The sequence below is a fragment of the Carcharodon carcharias genome, chromosome 12 (assembly GCF_017639515.1).
Source record: "Carcharodon carcharias isolate sCarCar2 chromosome 12, sCarCar2.pri, whole genome shotgun sequence".
Taxonomy (NCBI): Eukaryota; Metazoa; Chordata; class Chondrichthyes; order Lamniformes; family Lamnidae; genus Carcharodon; species Carcharodon carcharias.
Genome location: NC_054478.1, coordinates 40562 through 58633, shown reverse-complemented (window position 1 = coordinate 58633; position 18072 = coordinate 40562). Strand labels below are relative to the sequence as shown.

Here is an 18072-nt window from a genome sequence, read left to right as displayed (position 1 = left end):
TCAGCACAATTCCCGACTCCAGATACTGAAGCTGTCCATGTCCAAATGCAGCAAGACCTGGACGATATCCAGGCTTGGGGTGACAAGTAACATTCGCACCACACAAGTGCCAGGCAATGACCATCGCCAACAAGAGAGAATCCAACCATCCCCATGTTCAATGGCATTACCATCACAGAATCCGAACTAGACTAGCAATATAAATGCTGTGGCTACAACAGCAGGTCAAAGACTAGGAATCGTGCGATAAGTAACTCACCTCCTGATTCCCAAAGCCTGTCCACCATCTACAAGGCACAAGTCAGGAGTGTGATGGAACACTCCCCACTTGCCTGGATGAGTAGAGCTACCACAACACTTGAAGCTTGATACCATCCACGACAAAGCAGCCAGCTTGATTGGCACCACATCCACTCCCTCCACCACCGACGCACAGTAGCAGCAGTGCGTACCATCTACAAGATGTACTGCAAGAATTCACCCAAGGTTCCTTAGACAGCACCTTCCAAACCCATGACCACTACCATCTAGAAGAACATGGGCAGCAGATAGATGGGAACACAAGTTCCCCTTCAAGTCACTCACCATCCTGCCTTATAAATATACTGCCATTCCTTCACTGTCGCTGGGTCACGGATCAGGTCAAAGCTCTGCAGTCCTGCCACATCTGCTCATGAATGGTGGTAGACAATTAAACAACTAATCACAAGAGGAGTAAGGGGCTCCACAAATATCCCCATCCCCAATGACTGGGGAGCCCAGCATCTAAGTGCAAATAACAAGGCTAAAGCATTTGCAATCGCCTTCAGCAAGAAATGCTGAGTGGGTGATCCATATCAGCCTCCTTCTGAGGTCCCCAGTAACACAGGAGCCAGACTTCAGCTACATTTGATTCACTCCGCACAATATCAAGAAATAGTTGAAGGCATAGATATAACAAAGGATACGGGCCCTGACAACATCCTGTCTGTTGTGCTGAAGACATGTACTCCAGAACTAGCCACACCCTTCGCCAAGTTGTTCCAGTACAGCTTTGACACTAGCATCTACCCAACAAAGTGGAAAATTGCCCTAGTATGTCCTGCCCACAAAATGCAGGACAAATCCAACCCTGCCGATTACTGCCTCATCAATCTACTCTTGACCATCAGCAAAGTGATGGAAGGTGTCATTAACTGTCCTATCAAGCAGCACTTACACAGTAATAACCAATGCTCAGTTTGGATTCCGCCAGGGTCACTCAGCTCCTGACCTCATTTCTGTCTTGGTACAGACATAGACAAGAGTTGAACTCAAGACATGAGGTGAGAATGAATGTCCTTGGCATTTTACCCAGTGTAGGAAACCTAGTAAAATTGAAGTTAATGGAAATCAGGGAGAAAACTTTTCCACCGGTTGGAGTCATAATTAGCACAAAGGAAGATGGTTGCAGTTGTTTCAGGCCAATCATTTCAACCGCAGTAGTTCCTGAGGGTAGTGTCCTAGGCCAGGCCAGCTTTTGCTGCTTCATCAATGACCTGCCCTCCGTAAGGTCAGAAGTGGGTATTGTCACGGATATGTCATTTCGATATTTAAAAAGTTTTAAGGACAACTGTTTGAAAAGCACATGCTTGCTTAAAAAAAAATCTTTAGTAAAGCCTTTGTTCAGAAAAGAGATGTACAAACAGAAGTCTTTCTGCGTTGGTTCCAAAACCTTATTAACCACTTAGCTTTTTTGATCCTTCCTTAGATATTATGCAATGAATGTTCCACAAGGGCAACTAGGCATGGACAATAAATGTTGGCCCAACCAGAAAAACCCACATCTTGTGAATGAATTAAAAAAATTTTAATGGGATCCTTCCACTTTGCTGGTCTTCTTTCAGAACAAGGATAATTAACTGATAAGGACCTTAATGAAAAGCTTAAAAAAAAATCCAGTTGGGAGAAAGGCTATTTGAATGGCCAATACTGAATATGGAAGCATGATTCATCAGTTTGGGGTTTCATACTACAATAAAAGGCTGGAAGCTGCTTAAAGGAAGAACAGTCTTGAACATCATGAGAGAGACACCTTGAAACAGAACCTGCTCCTCAACAGGTGGAAACATCTATTGGACTACTGTACTAAATCAGGCTTTCAAGGGCCACTACCTGGAGCATCATAAAAGTGAGGTCTGCAGCCTTCACTCGCTCCCAGGACCTGCTTGTTGAGTCTACCTGCAAAGGTAAAATTCAACTCTTCAACTACAGAAGCCATCACAGCTGCTCAAGTTTCAAACCCTTCACTTCGGAAAGAAGGCATTCAAGCAACAGGCCCGCAACAATATCTCTTAGACTGATTTGAAATCTCATTTTTAAGTATCTTTTTCTTTTAATCTTTGTACCTGTATTTTAGTTAATAATTTTATCACTTTTTACTTAACTTTCAGCAGTAGTTTTATTTGTAATAAACTAACATAAGACTAAAACTTGACTACAGTGTTATTTTTAAGTTTAACTACTCGTAAATTTAAAGGGGACTATATACGCAAATTCTTAGCTCATGGACTACTTTAAGGAAATGCCTTTCATGTGGTCGCAACAGTACATTCGTTGATGATTGCAGTGTTCAGAACCATTTGCAACTCTGTGCATCCTGAAGCTATCCGTGTCCATAGGCAGTTAGGCATGGAATATATCCAGGCTTAGGCTGATAAGTGGCAAGTATTATTCATGCCACATAATTGCCAGGCAATGACCATCTCCAACAAGAGAGAATCTAACCATCTTCCCCACGACATTCAATGGAAATACCACTGCTGAATCACCCACTCTCAACATACTGGGGGTTACCATTGTCTAGAAGCTTACCTGCACCAGATATGCAAGAGCAGGACAAGAGGTTGGGAATTCTGCAGTGAGTAACTCACCACCTGTATCCCCAAAGCATATCCACCATCTACAAAGCACAAGTCAGGAGTGTGATGAAATACTCTATACTTGCCTGGATAAGTGCGGCTCCAATGCGATTCAAGGAGCTCAACACCATCCAGGTTAAAACAGCCCACTTGATCAGCACCCTATCTACCACCTTAAACATTCACTCACTCCACCATCAGCGCACAGTGACAGCAGTGTGTACTATATACATTGAAGAGCACTGCAGCAACTCTCAAAGCCTCCTTCAACAGCACCTTCTAAATCCAAGACCTCTATGACCCAGAACAAGGGCAGAATTCTTTGAACTCCCTTTCTAACAGCACTATTGGAGTACCTACAGTAGATGGACTGCAGCGGTTCAAGAAGGCAGTTCACCTTCTGTCCATTACCTTCTCAAGCACAATTAAGGATGGGCAACAAATGCTGGCCTTGCCAGTGATGCCCATATCCCATGAAAGAATAAAAAAAAAACAATTATATCTCCCTTTTCTATCTTACATGTCTTGAAATGAGGAGAAGAGATCAGAAATGACGTGCATTCTATGGCATTTTTCACAACCACGACATTTTACAACTAGAAGTACAGTTGAGGTGTAATCCTTTAGATAGTTTGGGAAATGCGGCAGCCAAGTCGCACACAAAAAGCTCCCACGAACAGAAATGCGATAATGACCAGATGATCTGTTTTTGTAATGTTGACTGAAGGATAAATGTTTGTCAGGACAGCAGAGTTAGTTCCCCGGGCCTTCTTCAAAATGGTATCATGAGATCATTTCAATCCACCTGTGAGAGCAGGTGGAGATTCAAATTAACATTTCATCCAGATTCCCCTCTGACTGTGCAGCACTGGTGTATCAGCTTTGATTTTTGTGCTTAAGTCCTGGAGTAGAACTTGAACCCACGATCTTCTAACTCAAAGGCAAGAGTGCTACCAATTAAGCCATGGGTGACAAAAAATATATCATGTCCAGCATGATGGTCTCCCTGGTAAATACCAAGGCAAAGTAATTATTTAATATTTCTGCTATTTCACTGTCATTACCTGTGAGTTTTTTTTTTATAACCCCATCCTCATCTTAATTTTTCTTTTGTCATTTACATTTCTGTAGAATACTTCATTTCATTTATATTTTTGATCATTTTATTTCAATTTCCTTTTGCTTGCTGTTTTTCAGCTCTTTTCCCTAGCCTTTTATATTCCTTTTGTCATCCTCTCCTTTATTGTCTTGTTTACTTAGTGTACACCTTTTTCTTTAGATTCAATTTTCCCTCATCTACTTCCATGGTATTTTTTCTTGTCTTTTAGTGGAATATATTTTTCCTGAACTTGTAAATTACTGGTTAAATTCCTCCTACTGCTATTTTCCTTAGTTTTTCAATAATGTCTTAAGCTTACTTTCCCAATTTCCATCCTTAAAATCAGCTTTTCTTGCAGTTTTCCAGTATTGATTCCTCTCTTGTTGGACATCTTATGGACTGGGTAGGAAAGCTGTAAATGCAGCAAAAACTCCATTCCCTTTTCCCTACCTCATAGTAGAAGAAATCTTCCATGATTATTATTCTATGTTTATAGTTTTGCCAAAACATTTATCCCTCCACTTTCCTTTCACTATTAGTCTGTGATATACCCTTGAGCTTCTCAATAATAATTATCCTCTGGCTATCTTTTGCTCAGTTATCGCCCTCAGACAGCTGATTATTAAAAGGATACAATCAGCTTGATGGTCACTTGCCCTGATGCTGCTCTGAACATCTTCCAGGAAACCAAAGTCAGGAATCATCAGGTTTCTGCGCACAGTTATGTTCTGGTATTGGTCTGATGTAGCAAGGGGGTTAGAAGTTCCATCAGTCCCAAATAGGACTAAAGCCGTCTCGTCTTTACTTTCAGCAAATACCTGTATCAAAAAACCAAACAAAAGACCAGTCAAACTATACATCATGTAGAAGACCAGCAATTTATATTGGTTTTACTTTATTCATCCACTACTTCCAAGTTATCTCAGTGGGATTCATCCAATCAAGTTGATAGAGAAATGGTTGGAGAATAGAAAGATTCACTGGGATTGCTAATTATATAGCTGAGTGTGATTTAAATCTAGGGCACTGATAGAGCAATATTTCAATTTGTTAATACCAATTTTGGGATAAGACAAATTGTTAAAAGGATTGTGAAAGACTGTAGGAGGGCAAAGGTAATCTAGAAGGATGGGCACGTAGATAGCATATATAATTCAATGCAGAAAAATGTCAAGAAGTACACTTTCAGATAGAAAATAAAGGAGTGAAGTAATTAAATTGAGACCTTTGGTATGTAAATTTGTCATTAAAGGTGACACTGCAAATAGATTAATAAAAATAAAAAATGCTTGGTTATTGTATCTGGAGGCATAGAATATGAATATATTCAGAATGTGAACATATGAAAAAGGCCACAACAAAGTAGGAAGAAGAAAGAAGAGCACAACTGCAGGAAAATTACAGGGATATGCTCTAACGCAAGCACAATAAAGGGGACTTCAGTTATCCTGATACAGACTGGGATAATAACAGTGTAAAGGGCAAAGAGAGGGAAGAATTCCTGAGATGTACAAGAGAACTTTCTTCACCAACAAGGGAGCAGTGTTATATCTCATTCTGAAGAATAAGGTGGATCATATGTCAGTAGGGGACCATTTGGGGCACAATGATTGTATCATCATACAGTCACTACAGCACAGAAGGTCATTTGGCCCATCAAATTCATACAGACTCTCTGTAGAACTATCCAGTCAGATCCATTCCCCCTCTCTAGCTCCATAGCCTTGCAAGTTTATTTCCTTCAATTGCCCATCCAATTTCTATCTCACTATTCATGATATATAGAAATGAAAGGAAACCAAATGCAATATTTCCAAGTTTGCTAATGACACAAAACTGGGCAGAGTTGTGTGGAGAATGCAAGGAGGCTTCAGGGCGATTTAGACAAGTTGTGTGTGTCTGTGTGTTGGAAGATGACCCAGGCCTTCCTGTCGCTTTCCATTTCAACACACCACCCTGTTCTCATGTCCACATGTCTGTCCTTGGCCTGCTGCAATGTTCCAGTGAAGCTCAACGCAAACTGGAAGTATAGCACCTCATTTTCCGACTAGGTACTTTACAGCCTTCCGGACTGAATATTGAGTTCAACAAAGAGATAAAAACAAAAAAACTGCGGATGCTGGAAATCCAAAACAAAAACAGAATTACCTGGAAAAACTCAGCAGGTCTGGCAGCATCGGCGGAGAAGAAAAGAGTTGACGTTTCGAGTCCTCATGACCCTTCGACAGAACACCAGTTCTGTCGAAGGGTCATGAGGACTCGAAACGTCAACTCTTTTCTTCTCCACCGATGCTGCCAGACCTGCTGAGTTTTTCCAGGTAATTCTGTTTTTGTATTGAGTTCAACAACTTTAGATCATGAACTCTCTCCTCCATCCCCACCTCCTTTCCGATCCCTCTTTTTCCAATAAGTTATATATATTTTTCTTTTCCCACCTATTTCCATTATTTTTAAATGTATTTCCATCCTTTGTTTTATCTCTACCTTTTAGCCTATTTCGATCCCTTCCCCCCACCCCACCACCACCAGGGCAATCTGTCCCTTGCTCGTCCTGCTTTCTACTCTTAACGTCCCCATTAGCACAGTTCTTAGCTAATATCACCACCATCAATACCTCTTTCTCCTTTTGTCTATGACATCTTTTGACAATCTCCACCTATCAATGGCCCTCTATCCAGCTCTACCTCCCCCCCCACCACCTAAAACCAACTTATATTTCACCTCTTTTCTATTTTTCCTTAGTTCTGATGAAGAGTCATATGGACTCAAAACGTTAACTGTGTCCCTCTCCGCAGATGCTGTCAGACCTGCTGAGTTTTTCCAGGCATTTTTGTTTTTGTTCCAGATTTCCAGCATCTGCAGTATTTTGCTTTTATCTTAGTATAAAATAGGGAAGTCTTGCTAAAATAATACAAGGCACTAGTTAGACCACACACAATCACACAGTGCAGAAGAGACCCTTCGGCCCATCGAGTCTGCACCGACACGTGAGAAATACTTGACCTACCTACCTAATCCCATTTACCAGCACTTGGCCCATTGCCTTGAATGTTATGACATGCCAAGTGCTCATCCAGGTACTTGTTAAAAGATGTGAGGCAACCCGCCTCCACCACCCTCCCAGGCAGTGCATTCCAGAACGTCACCACCCTCTGAGTAAAAAAGTTTTTCCTCACATCCCCCCTAAAACTCCTGCCCCTCACCTTGAACTTGTGTCCCCTCATGGCTGATCCTTCAACTGAGGGGAACAGCTGCCCCCTAACTACCCTGTCCATGCCCCTCATAATCTTGCACACCTCGATCAGGTCGCCCCGCAGTTTTCTCTGCTCCAACAAAAGCAGCCCAAGTCTATCCAACCACTCTTCACAACTTAAATGTTTCATCCCAGGCAACATCTTGGTGAAAGCAAAAACAAAAATACCTGGAAAGACTCAGCAGGTCTGGCAGCATCTGCGGAGAGGAGCACAGTTAATGTTTCGAGTCCGAATGACCCTTCAACAGAACTGGTTGAACATCTTGGTGAATCTCCTCTGCACCCCCTCCAGTGCAATCACATCCTTCCTATAACGTGGCGACCAGAACTGCACACAGTACTCCAGCTGTGGCCTCACCAAGGTTCTATACAACTCCAACATGACCTCCCTACTTTTGTAATCTATGCCTCGATTGATAAAGGCAAGTGTCCCATATGCCTTTTTCACCACCCCACTAACATGCCCCTCCGCCTTCAGAGATCTATGGATACACACGCCAAGGTCCCTTTGTTCCTCAGAACTTCCTAGTGTCATGCCATTTATTGAACACTTCCTTGTCAAACTACTCCTTCCAAAGTGTATCACCTCACACTTTTCAGGGTTAAATTCCATCTGCCACTTATCTGCCCATTTGACCATCCCATCTATACCTTCCTGTAGCCCAAGACACTCAACCTCACTGTTAACCACCCGGCCAATCTTTGTGTCATCCGCAAGCTTACTAATCCTACCCTCCACATAGTCATCTATGTCGTTTATATAAATGACGAATAATAGGGGATCCAGCACAGATCCCTGCGGTATGCCACTGGACACTCGTTCCAGTCACTAAAGCAGCCTTGTGTCATCACCCTCTGCCTCCTACAACTAAGCCAATTTTGAATCCACCTTATCAAAGTGCCCTGTATCCCATGTGCATTTGTCTTCTTTATAAGTCTCCCATGTGGGACCTTGTCAAAGGCTTTGCTGAAATCCATATAAACTACATCAACTGCACTACCCTCATCTACACACCTGGTCACCTCCTCAAAAAATTCAATCAAATTTGTTAGGCATGACCTCCCTCTGACAAAGCCATGCTGACTATCCCTGATCAAACCTTGCCTCTCCAAGTGGAGATAGTTCAGAATTTTCTCCAATAGTTTCCCCACCACTGACGTGAGACTCACTGGTCCGTAGTTCCCTGGCTTATCTCTACAACCCTCCTTAAATAGCGGAACCACATTAGCTGTTCTCCAGTCCTCTGGCACCTCCCCCATGGCCAGAAAGGAATTAAAAATTTGGGTCAGAGTCCCTGCGATCTCCTCCCTTGCCTCCCTCAACAATCTGGAACACAAATCATCTGGACCTGGAGATTTGTCCACTTTTAAGCCTGCCAACCCAACACCTCCAATACCTTGTCACTCCCTACATCAATTTGCTCAAGAACCTCGCAGTCTCTCTCCCCGAGTTCCATACCTTCATCTTCATTCTCTTGGGTGAAGACGGATGTGAAGTATTTGTTCAACACCCTACCCATGTCCTGTGGCTCCACCCATAGATTGTCCCCTTGGTCCCTAATGGGCTCTACTCTTTCCCTGGTTATCCTCTTCCCATTGATATACTTATAGAATATCTTGGGATTTTCCCTACTTTTACCAGCCAGAGCTTTCTCATATCCCCTCTTTGCTCTCCTAATTGCTTTCTTAAGCTCCATCCTTTCTGTACTCCACTAATGCCTCCACAGATATGCTCCCCTTGTACCTGCTAAAAGCCTCTCTTTTCCTTCTCATTGTATCCTGAATATCTCTGGTCATCCACGGTTCTCTGGGCTTGTTACTCCTTCCTACCACCTTAGAGGGAACATGTTGAGCCTGTACCGCAGAACACTATGAACAATTTTGGTCCCCTGATCTAAAGAAAGATATACTGGCATTGGAGGCAGTCCAGAGAAGGTTCACTAGGTTGATCCCAGGTATGGAGGGATTTTCTTATGAGGAGAGGTTGAGTAGGTTGAGCCTGTACTCATTGGAATTTAGAAGAATTTAGAGAGGTGACCTTACTGAAACATATAAGATTCTTGGGGGGTTGACACAGTAGATGCTGAGAGGTTGTTTCCCCTTGTGGGAGAGTCTAGGACCAGAGGGCATAATCTCAGAGTAAGGGGGTGCCCACTAAAACAGAGATGAGGAGGAACTTCTTCTCTCAGAGGGTAGTCAATCTGTGGAATTCCTTAGCGCAGAGGACTGTAGAGAAGTATATTCAAGGCTGAGATAGACAGATTTTTAATCAGTAAGAGAATCAAGGGCTGTGGGGCAAAGACAGGAAAGTGGAGTTGAAGATTATCAGATCAGCCATGATCTCATTGAATGGCAGACTTGATGGGCCGAATGCCCTACTTCTGCTTCTACCTCTTATGGTCTTATAGAAACTGAACTGGACTAGCTATATAAATACTGTGGCTACGAGAGCAGGTCAGAGGCTAGGAATTGTGTGACGAATAACTCACCTCCTGACTCCCCAAAGCCTCTTCACCGTCTACAAGACACAAGTCAGGAGTGTGATGGAATAGTCCCCACATGTCTGGATGAGTGCAACTCCCATAACACTCAAGAAGCTTGTCACCGATCAGGACAAAGCAGCTGCTTGATTGGCACCACATCCACAAACAGTCACTCCCTCCACCACCAACGCACAGTAGCAGCAGTGTGTACCATCTACAAGATGCACTGCAGGAATTCCCCATGTCTCCTTCGACAGCACCTTCCAAACCCACGACCACTCCCATCTAGAAGAATAAGGACAGCAGGTAGATGGTACTTGGAAGTATATCGCTGTTCCTTCACTGTCACTGGGTTAAGATTCTGAAACTCCCTTCCTAACAGCACTGTGGGTGTACCTACACCACATGGACTACAGTGGTTCAAGAAGGCAGCTCACCACCGCTTTCTAAAGGACAACTAGGAGTGGGCAATAAATGCTGACCCAGCCAGCAAAGACTACATCCTGTAAATAGATTAAAAAAAAATTCAGTGGCTAATATTTAAGGGGATATTTAAGAATGCATAGAATAGAAACATTCTAACGTGTAAGAAAAAGTCCAAGGGATGGACACACCATCCGTAGTTAACTAGAAGGTTAAAGATCGTATCAAACTTAAAGAAAAAGCATATAATTGTGCAAAGATGGGTGGGAGGCCAGAAGATTGGACAGAACATAAGGAACAACAAAGAATGACGAAAAGACTAATAAGATGGGAAAAATTAGAGTTTGAGAGAAAGCAAGCCAGATAAACAAAAACAGATATTAAGAGTTTTTATGAATATTTAAAAAAGAAACAAGTTAACAAAGTGAAAGTTGGTCCTATAGAAAATGAGTCTGGAGAATTGACAGTGCAAACAAGGAGATGACAGATGAACTGAACAGGTATTTTGCATCAGTTTTCACTATCGAGGATACAAGTAATATCCCAGAAGCAGCTATAAACCAGAAATTGGCAGTGAGGAAGGAGGTCAGGAAAATTACAGTTACCAGAGAAATGTTACTGAGTAAATTGTTAGAGCTGTGGGCTGACAAGAGCCTGAGTCCTCATGGCCTTCATCTTAGGGTCTTAATAGAAGTGTCTAGTGAGATAGTTGATGCATTGATTTAATTTTCAAAATCTCCCTAGATTCGGGGATGGTCCCATTAGATTGCAAGATAGCAAATGTAACTCCATTATTCAAAAAGGGAGGGGGGCAGAAAGCAGCAAATTACAGGCCAGTTAGCTTAACTGTCACAGGGAAAATGTTAGAAGCTATTACTAAATAAGTTATAATAGGGCACTTGGGTAAGTTCAAGGTCATTAGGCAGAGTCAACATGGTTTTGTGAAAGAGGAATCATGTTTAACTAACTTGTTGGAGTTCTTTGAAGAAATAACATGTGCTGTGGGTAAAGGGAAACCGGTGGATGTACAGTAGTTAGATTTCGTGAAGGCACTTGATAAAGTGCCACATCAAAGGTTACTGCAGAAAATAAAAGCTCATGATATAGGAGGTAACATTTTGCCATGGATAGAAGACTGGCTGGCTAACAGGAAGCAGAGAGTAGGCATAAATGGGTCTTTTTCAGGTTTGCAAGATGTAACACGTGGCATGCCACAGGAATCAGCGCTGGGACCTCAACTGTTTACCATTTATATAAATGACTTGTTGAAGGGACTGAAGGGATGGTTGCCAAATTTGCTGATAACACAAAGATAGGTAGGAAATTAAGTTGTGAAGGGGACATAAGGAGGCTACAAACAGATATATATAGGGTTAAGTGAATGGGTGAAGATCTGGCAGATGGAGTATAATGTGGGAAAATGTGAAATTGTCCATTTTGGCAGGAAGAATAAAAGAGAAGCATATGATCTAAATGGTGAGAGACTGCAGAGCGCTGAGGTGCAGAGGGATCTGGGTGTTCTAGTGCATGAATCACATAAGGTTACTATGCAAGTACAGGAAGTAATTAGGAAAAATAATAGAACATTATTATTTATTGCAAGTGGAACTGAATACAAAAGTAGGGAGGTTATGCTTCAGTTGTACAGGGCATTAGTGAGATCATATTTGGAGTACTGTGTGCAGTGTTGGTCACCTTATTTAAGGAAGAATGTAAATGTATTGGAAGCAGCTCAGAGATGGTTTACCAGACTAATACCTGGAATGGATGGGTTGTCTTATGAGGAAAGGTTGGACAGACTAAGCTTGTATCCACTAGAGTTTAGAAGAGTAAGAAGCAACTTGATTGAAATGTAAAAGATCCTGAGGGATCTTGACAGGGTGTGGAGATGGTATTTCCTCTTGTGGAAGAATCTAGAACTAGGGGTCGCTGTTTAAAACTAAGGGGTCGCCCACTTAAAACAGAGATGAAGGGAAATTGTTTCACTCAGAGAGTTGTAAGACTTTGGAACTCTCTTCCTGAAAAGGTGGCGAAAGCAGAGTCTTTAAATATTTTTAAACTTTTTTAAGGCAGAGGTGGATAGATTCTTGGTAAGCAAGGGGGTGATAGGTTATCGGTGGTAGGTGGGATGCAGATTTGAGATTACTATCAGGTCAGCCATGATTTTATTAAGTGGTAGAACAGGCTCCTTGTTCACATGTTCATAAATTGATTTTATCAGACTCTTACCTCAAGCAAAGAGGGAGAACAAGTATTGGCTGGTACTGGTGGATAACTTCACCAAACAGTAAAGGCATTCCTCTGTAAATCTGCAACTCCGCCGTGAACAACTAAGACACTAGTACAAGACATATTTACAAGGTGAGATTTAGCTCAAATTGTAGAATCTGATCAAGGAAGTCAGTTCACCAATCAGGTAATGCAACCTGCTCTACAGCTGCTAAGGGCTGATGGGATGCATCTGTACTTTACAATCTACAATCATGCGGGATAGTGGAATGTATGAATCGCTCAATTAAAACAGCACAGAGGAAAGAGTTAATGGCCCAAGGGGCAAATGGGATGAAATTCTATCACCAGTACTTAGGAATATCAGGGCAGGAAAGTCCAAGGGAACCAGATACTAGCCCCATGAATTGGTCACAGGAAGACCTTTGAGAACCCCTGTACACCTGTGGGTACCCAATTAACTGAGAGACAGATCAGAGAAGTTACGAAGGAACAGTCTGTGGTAAACGTCCTATAGACCTTGCACGACCTCCATTATGAAGTTCAGGAAATTTAAGGAGGACACGTTGTGCTAATAAGTTGCTCCTAAAACTAGCCAAACTACAAGAGTGGGATATAGGTCAGCAGGTTATGGAGGCTTGGTCTGTTTGAACGCCTATACAAAAGACCATACAGCATTGTGGATAAAGCCAGTCCAATGTTGTAGTCTTCTTCTTCCAGATGGTGAGCAATAAAAAGAACTCCAAAATAGTAACAGCAGCAACACTGGAAAAGCAGCAGCCAAAGTAGCAAGAGCAGCCACAGCCAGCACACAACTGCAGCAACAGTGTATGCGGTCCAACTTCCTATGTGAGTTAAATGGTTTCATATTAATCAGGTGAAACTATCTGAAGGAGAACATTTGCTGAAAAGGAATGCAGCCAGCATCAGGCCCATGGACCAAATAGTATGGGATCCAAAAGAACCACCTCCAAGGGACGCCAGAGGGGGAGTTCAAGCTGGGAGCCAGCCCTGTTCAGGAAGGCAAAATGCCAGCAGAGATATGTGTCACAAAGACAGGGTTTAAAGAGAGAAGACTCAGATGATTCACACCTACACAAAAGTGACTGGGTTAATACAGGTCGCAGAAGAAAGAGACAATGTCGTTAACCCTTAACTACTAGCCTGTGTCCACAGAGCTGGATGTATTTTTCTTTATTTTTCAGAAAACTCCGGATTGATGACCAGTCAAAGACATAGACCCAAGCACTAAAGATCAGTCACCTGTTAATGGCTATCCATATTCTGGAAGAGGTGACACCAGTGTATTTTGGTCATCCAGATTAGAAAAGTGATTTCTTTGGTTGGCCCAACCTTAGCTACCACAATTTCACTTTTACTCAAACCCAAGTAATTCCTGGGGAGCCAGGGAGGCTACACATGTAGGAATACCATGGAGAGATTAAAGGTGACTGTCCAGGCAATTGCTCTATTCAAGGAATGCAACGGGTATGGCGAATAAATGAAGGAGAAGGAGTAAGTTTAATCTGTCAGTTTCAATGGAAGATACTCATGTTAGAGCATGAAACTACACTGTCCATTAGATATTCCACGTTTGTCACTTTGAGACAAGTTAGGGAGAGTGTGAATGGAAAAGGTGGGGGGTTATAACCCAAGAGATAACCCAATAATAATGATGACCGGCCCATCTGATAATTATATCCAGTTATATTGGTCCAAACGGCAAGGTAAATTCCATTCAGGAAACTATAAATTACTTAGGGGAGATAATGTCCCAGCAGATTCAGCAAAAAGGGTACTCCCTGAGACGAAGTGAATACCAGACCTCACCATTCGTAGACAGAGAACAAACCAAGGGAAGGGGACTCCTATCTTATGGACAAATCTTACCCCTTGTGGCCCTGATATTGATCATAATCGTGAAAAGGGGGACCCACAGATTATGTTACAGCGGGCAGCTCCACAATTTGTTTTAAAAATCTATATCAGAGGTTCAGCAACCCTTAGGGCAAGTGAACCAGATTGTCCAAAACTGTCATGATCCCAGCTGATGTTACTACACGTGTTCATCCCACCAAAAGTCAAGGATTTGTAATCCCACCTTATAACAATAAATCCCGACAAGCCCCCACTTTGTTATGATCCCAGTTGATGCTACTATTGGACAAGCCAGATCCCAGAGTGGAACCCGGCTTGATAGATCCTAACTTTTATTTTTTGTTCAGATACATGGAGAATGGCTACTGAACAGTCATATGAGTCAGCTGATGAACTTTTAATAAAAGAATAAAACATTTATTAAACATGAAAAGATGAACTATATTACAATACTCCTTCACCCACAACTATATCCTTACAGATATTTACAGATTCGTAAGGATAATAAGTTACATAAGCTATCTTATATTCTAATGCTCACATTAAGTACACGTTTTGAAGTGATAGATGATGTGTGCCAGGCAGATCAAATCCACGAGGGAAACTTGGTCACACAGTCACAACAATTTTGCAATTTGTATTTTATTTTGGGATGCATGCCTTGAATTCAGTAGTAATAAGTCCACCCAGTCTTAGAAATTTTTTACAAAACTAAATTAAACATTAATTAAAGATTTTAAGCCCATACATTGGTCTACAAATTACTACTATAATAACTCCTAAATTCCCTAATCAATATAGCACCTCCATTAAAGCAACAGTAAAAACAAATAAAATTTCAACAGGCCCAGGCAAAGCACACAATACCCTGGACAGTGATATTCAAAGTGAGTTTTCTTAGCTTCGGTTCCTGTAGACAGCAACTTGATGCACAAAGGATGGAGGTATTTCACACTTGTGTTAGAATTTAGAATGCTTTTCCCTTTCCACATAAACTCATCTCTTTTATACATGTTTCTTTCTTTTTAATGTAAACTCCATAGTTCCAATATGTCTTTGCAACTTTACTTTTCTCATAATATAAATCTTTCATAGTACTCATATTATCAGTAATCACTGGGAAAAATAAACATAATGCTTGGTTTAGCTTCTTAAGGCTAGGTGTAACATCTTACCCATCTCTTTGAAATTCAAACTAACCTAATTTATCTAAAAATGCAAATGTTCCTCACACCTCACTTTCTAAAACTCCAGCCATATTTACGTATTTAGCATTTCAAACCTAACTTCTCTTTTGATAACTCAAAAGCTCCAGACCAGCTGGCCTCATTTCAATTAAATCTGCCCCACACACACACATCCACACAGAGAAACTAATCCAAACCTCACTATGAATCCACTTTTGCAATAAATCACAATAATATTATGAAAGTTATTATATTTTCATGACAACACAGTCCATGTAAACCAACAGGTGACAGGTGGTCAGGCACACCACACTCCATAACCAAGTGACAGATGCCATCCCAAACAGATGCTATGGATCTCTCCTCAATTCCCCCGAGACGCTTGTCACACCATGAGCCAACCAGTCTCATTGAACTGTCTTTCACACGAGGGCTTCCAATCTCCAGTCTCGAAAAACTCACTTTGGAATCTTCTCCGAAACCGATGCTTTCTCTCAGATGCCTTCAACAAGGGTATTCCTCCAGGGGTACCAGCTCTCCTGAATTGCATGTACATTCAACTTCCATCCATGTACTCTCTCTCACTGACTCGGGCGTGCCAACAGAACACCACTGCTTCACATGGCCATAGTAAAGAATTACAGACCTTCAGCTGTCTCCTTGGATCTTCTGACTTCTCAAAGGCCAACTTTTTCTTTAAGTCTGCATCCTGTGGCTTTCTCCCTTCAAGCCTGGAGCCTTTCTCTGTTCCTCACTCTTAACTTCACTTAACTGGTCTTTTTTTCCAGTCTCCTGTTCTTCCTTTGACTAGAAGGTATCTTTGGGACCCCTCTTCTCTTCTTTGGGGAAATCTGCTTCCTGTCCAGCTTCTCCTGGGATCTGGTTTCAACTTTAATTGCTTTCTGTCCCTCTCCTATACTGCTTCTGCTGGCAACTCCTTTCAACTTTAGAGCACACTGGCCAACTGAACTCAAACTGCTTTCAGTTTCTCTGTCTGTGTGGGACCTCCTCTTTGGACCCCTGTTGCTAGGCAACAGCATAGTTTTTTCTAATTTGTTTTAACTTCCCTAAACCACTATCCCCCTTGATAACACAGCTACCACTTCAAGGGTCATAAAACTCATTAAAAATGCAGGCATCTTTTAAAGTGAAACTAAAACTCAGGTTTTATCCTTTTAACCCACAAAATACAGAAATACAAATTAAACTTAAACTCTCTCTATTTCCTAACAAAACACAGGGAGGGACTAAAAAATAGTTTGGTACTGATTCCAACGGGAAAGATTCTGTATCATAATGTGCATCATGAAGTGGTACCTGTGATGCTAAAGTTGACAGGAATAACATTACCAAGTTGGTGCAAGGCAAAAACAAAGGCACTGTGCAAAATGTTTTACACTAAATTATTAAGTTGAGCATAAAATTAGATGGAGGATCAGATCATTGGGAGCAAATTTATGCTCTGAACAGAAGTATGCCCAGAAGCAAGAGGGGGTTAATAAATGTTTTAGCATCAGGACTTAATACCGGAACTTCAGTGATAAATAGTATAGCTCTGACCACACTAAATGGTGTAATTAAAAATCTTAAAATAGAAGTGTAAAATATTCTCCGGGAAAGGAACACCAATCAGGACACTCAATTACGGGAAGATCAGGTGATGACAATTCACTTGAATGATGTAGTGAGTGAATTAGAGAATTATGTAAGAACAATCAATGAGTTAATCAGGGAAGATCGTAATGCTTCGATAGCTCAAAATGATGCGTGTGTTACATATGAGTCCTGGATAGTGGAACAAGCTCAAGAGATTATGAGACAGATACACGAGGACAAAGTCCCCTCATGGATCACTGATGAATATTTAATTTCCCTGTCCAAGTATAAGAATAGTATCAAAGTTTGCCAACTCAAGGGATTGATTCAGTCTTATCCTGTCCAAATCAAACATGAAACTACTAATTGGACCATCATCGGTTTAATTCTGTATCTGCCAGTAGTGATGGGTGAGACAGGACCATTGTGAATATATTGGGTAAAAAACAAAGGATCGATTCGGAGCCGCAGTTATATACAATATCACAATACCTATCCATACACTTGGGAAAGCATGTATGAGTAACTCAACTGGAAGGGTGTAACACAGGGGAGAAGTGATTGTTTGCCCATACGAGACAAGGGTCCACCGAAGCAACACGTGGGTTTAATCAAACATAAGTAAATTGCACAATGGAAGCTGTTAGAGCAGATCTGAAGCTAACACAAACTGCAAGCGTAAGAGAGGGGGAATATTGTGTTACCACTATAGAAAAGGAATATAATTATGGAAATAAAAATTCATGCTCTATTCCCGAAACAGCTTTTTGTTTTATCTCAGAAACACCTGTCAGATCGAAGATTGATGAATATTTACTATCATAATATTACAGAAATTAGTGTAAAAGGTAGAATGAAAGGACAATTACGAGAGTTTGTGGAAAGATTGTTATAATGTCCCATAGCTGCCAGAACCACTAAAAGTATTGAGAGAGAGCATTGCTAAATCTCAGAAAGTTTAATTCCGCTTGCAGCAACATAATGAGTATATTAATAAAATAACTGATGATATCAAAGTTACCACATGGTGGGAGGATTTATGGAA

At 41.5% G+C, this 18072-nt stretch overlaps 1 protein-coding gene across 5 annotated transcripts in view; it reads right to left on the bottom strand.

Moving 5' to 3' along the window:
* The window catches only part of xrcc5 (X-ray repair complementing defective repair in Chinese hamster cells 5), a 187822-nt gene that overhangs the window by 150974 nt on the left and 18776 nt on the right, over positions 1-18072 (bottom strand). For 4 of the 5 annotated variants that reach the window (XR_005944593.1, XR_005944592.1, XM_041201108.1 and 1 more), the window contains exon 3: positions 4613-4796. Coding sequence is in view for 3 of the 5 variants with exons in the window: in XM_041201108.1 (XP_041057042.1) it covers positions 4613-4796 (184 nt within the window). In the remaining 2 variants the exon portion in view is untranslated. Of the gene's footprint in view, positions 1-4612; positions 4797-15893; positions 16328-18072 lie in introns of those variants that run through there. The other variant, XM_041201109.1, reaches the window with a different exon arrangement.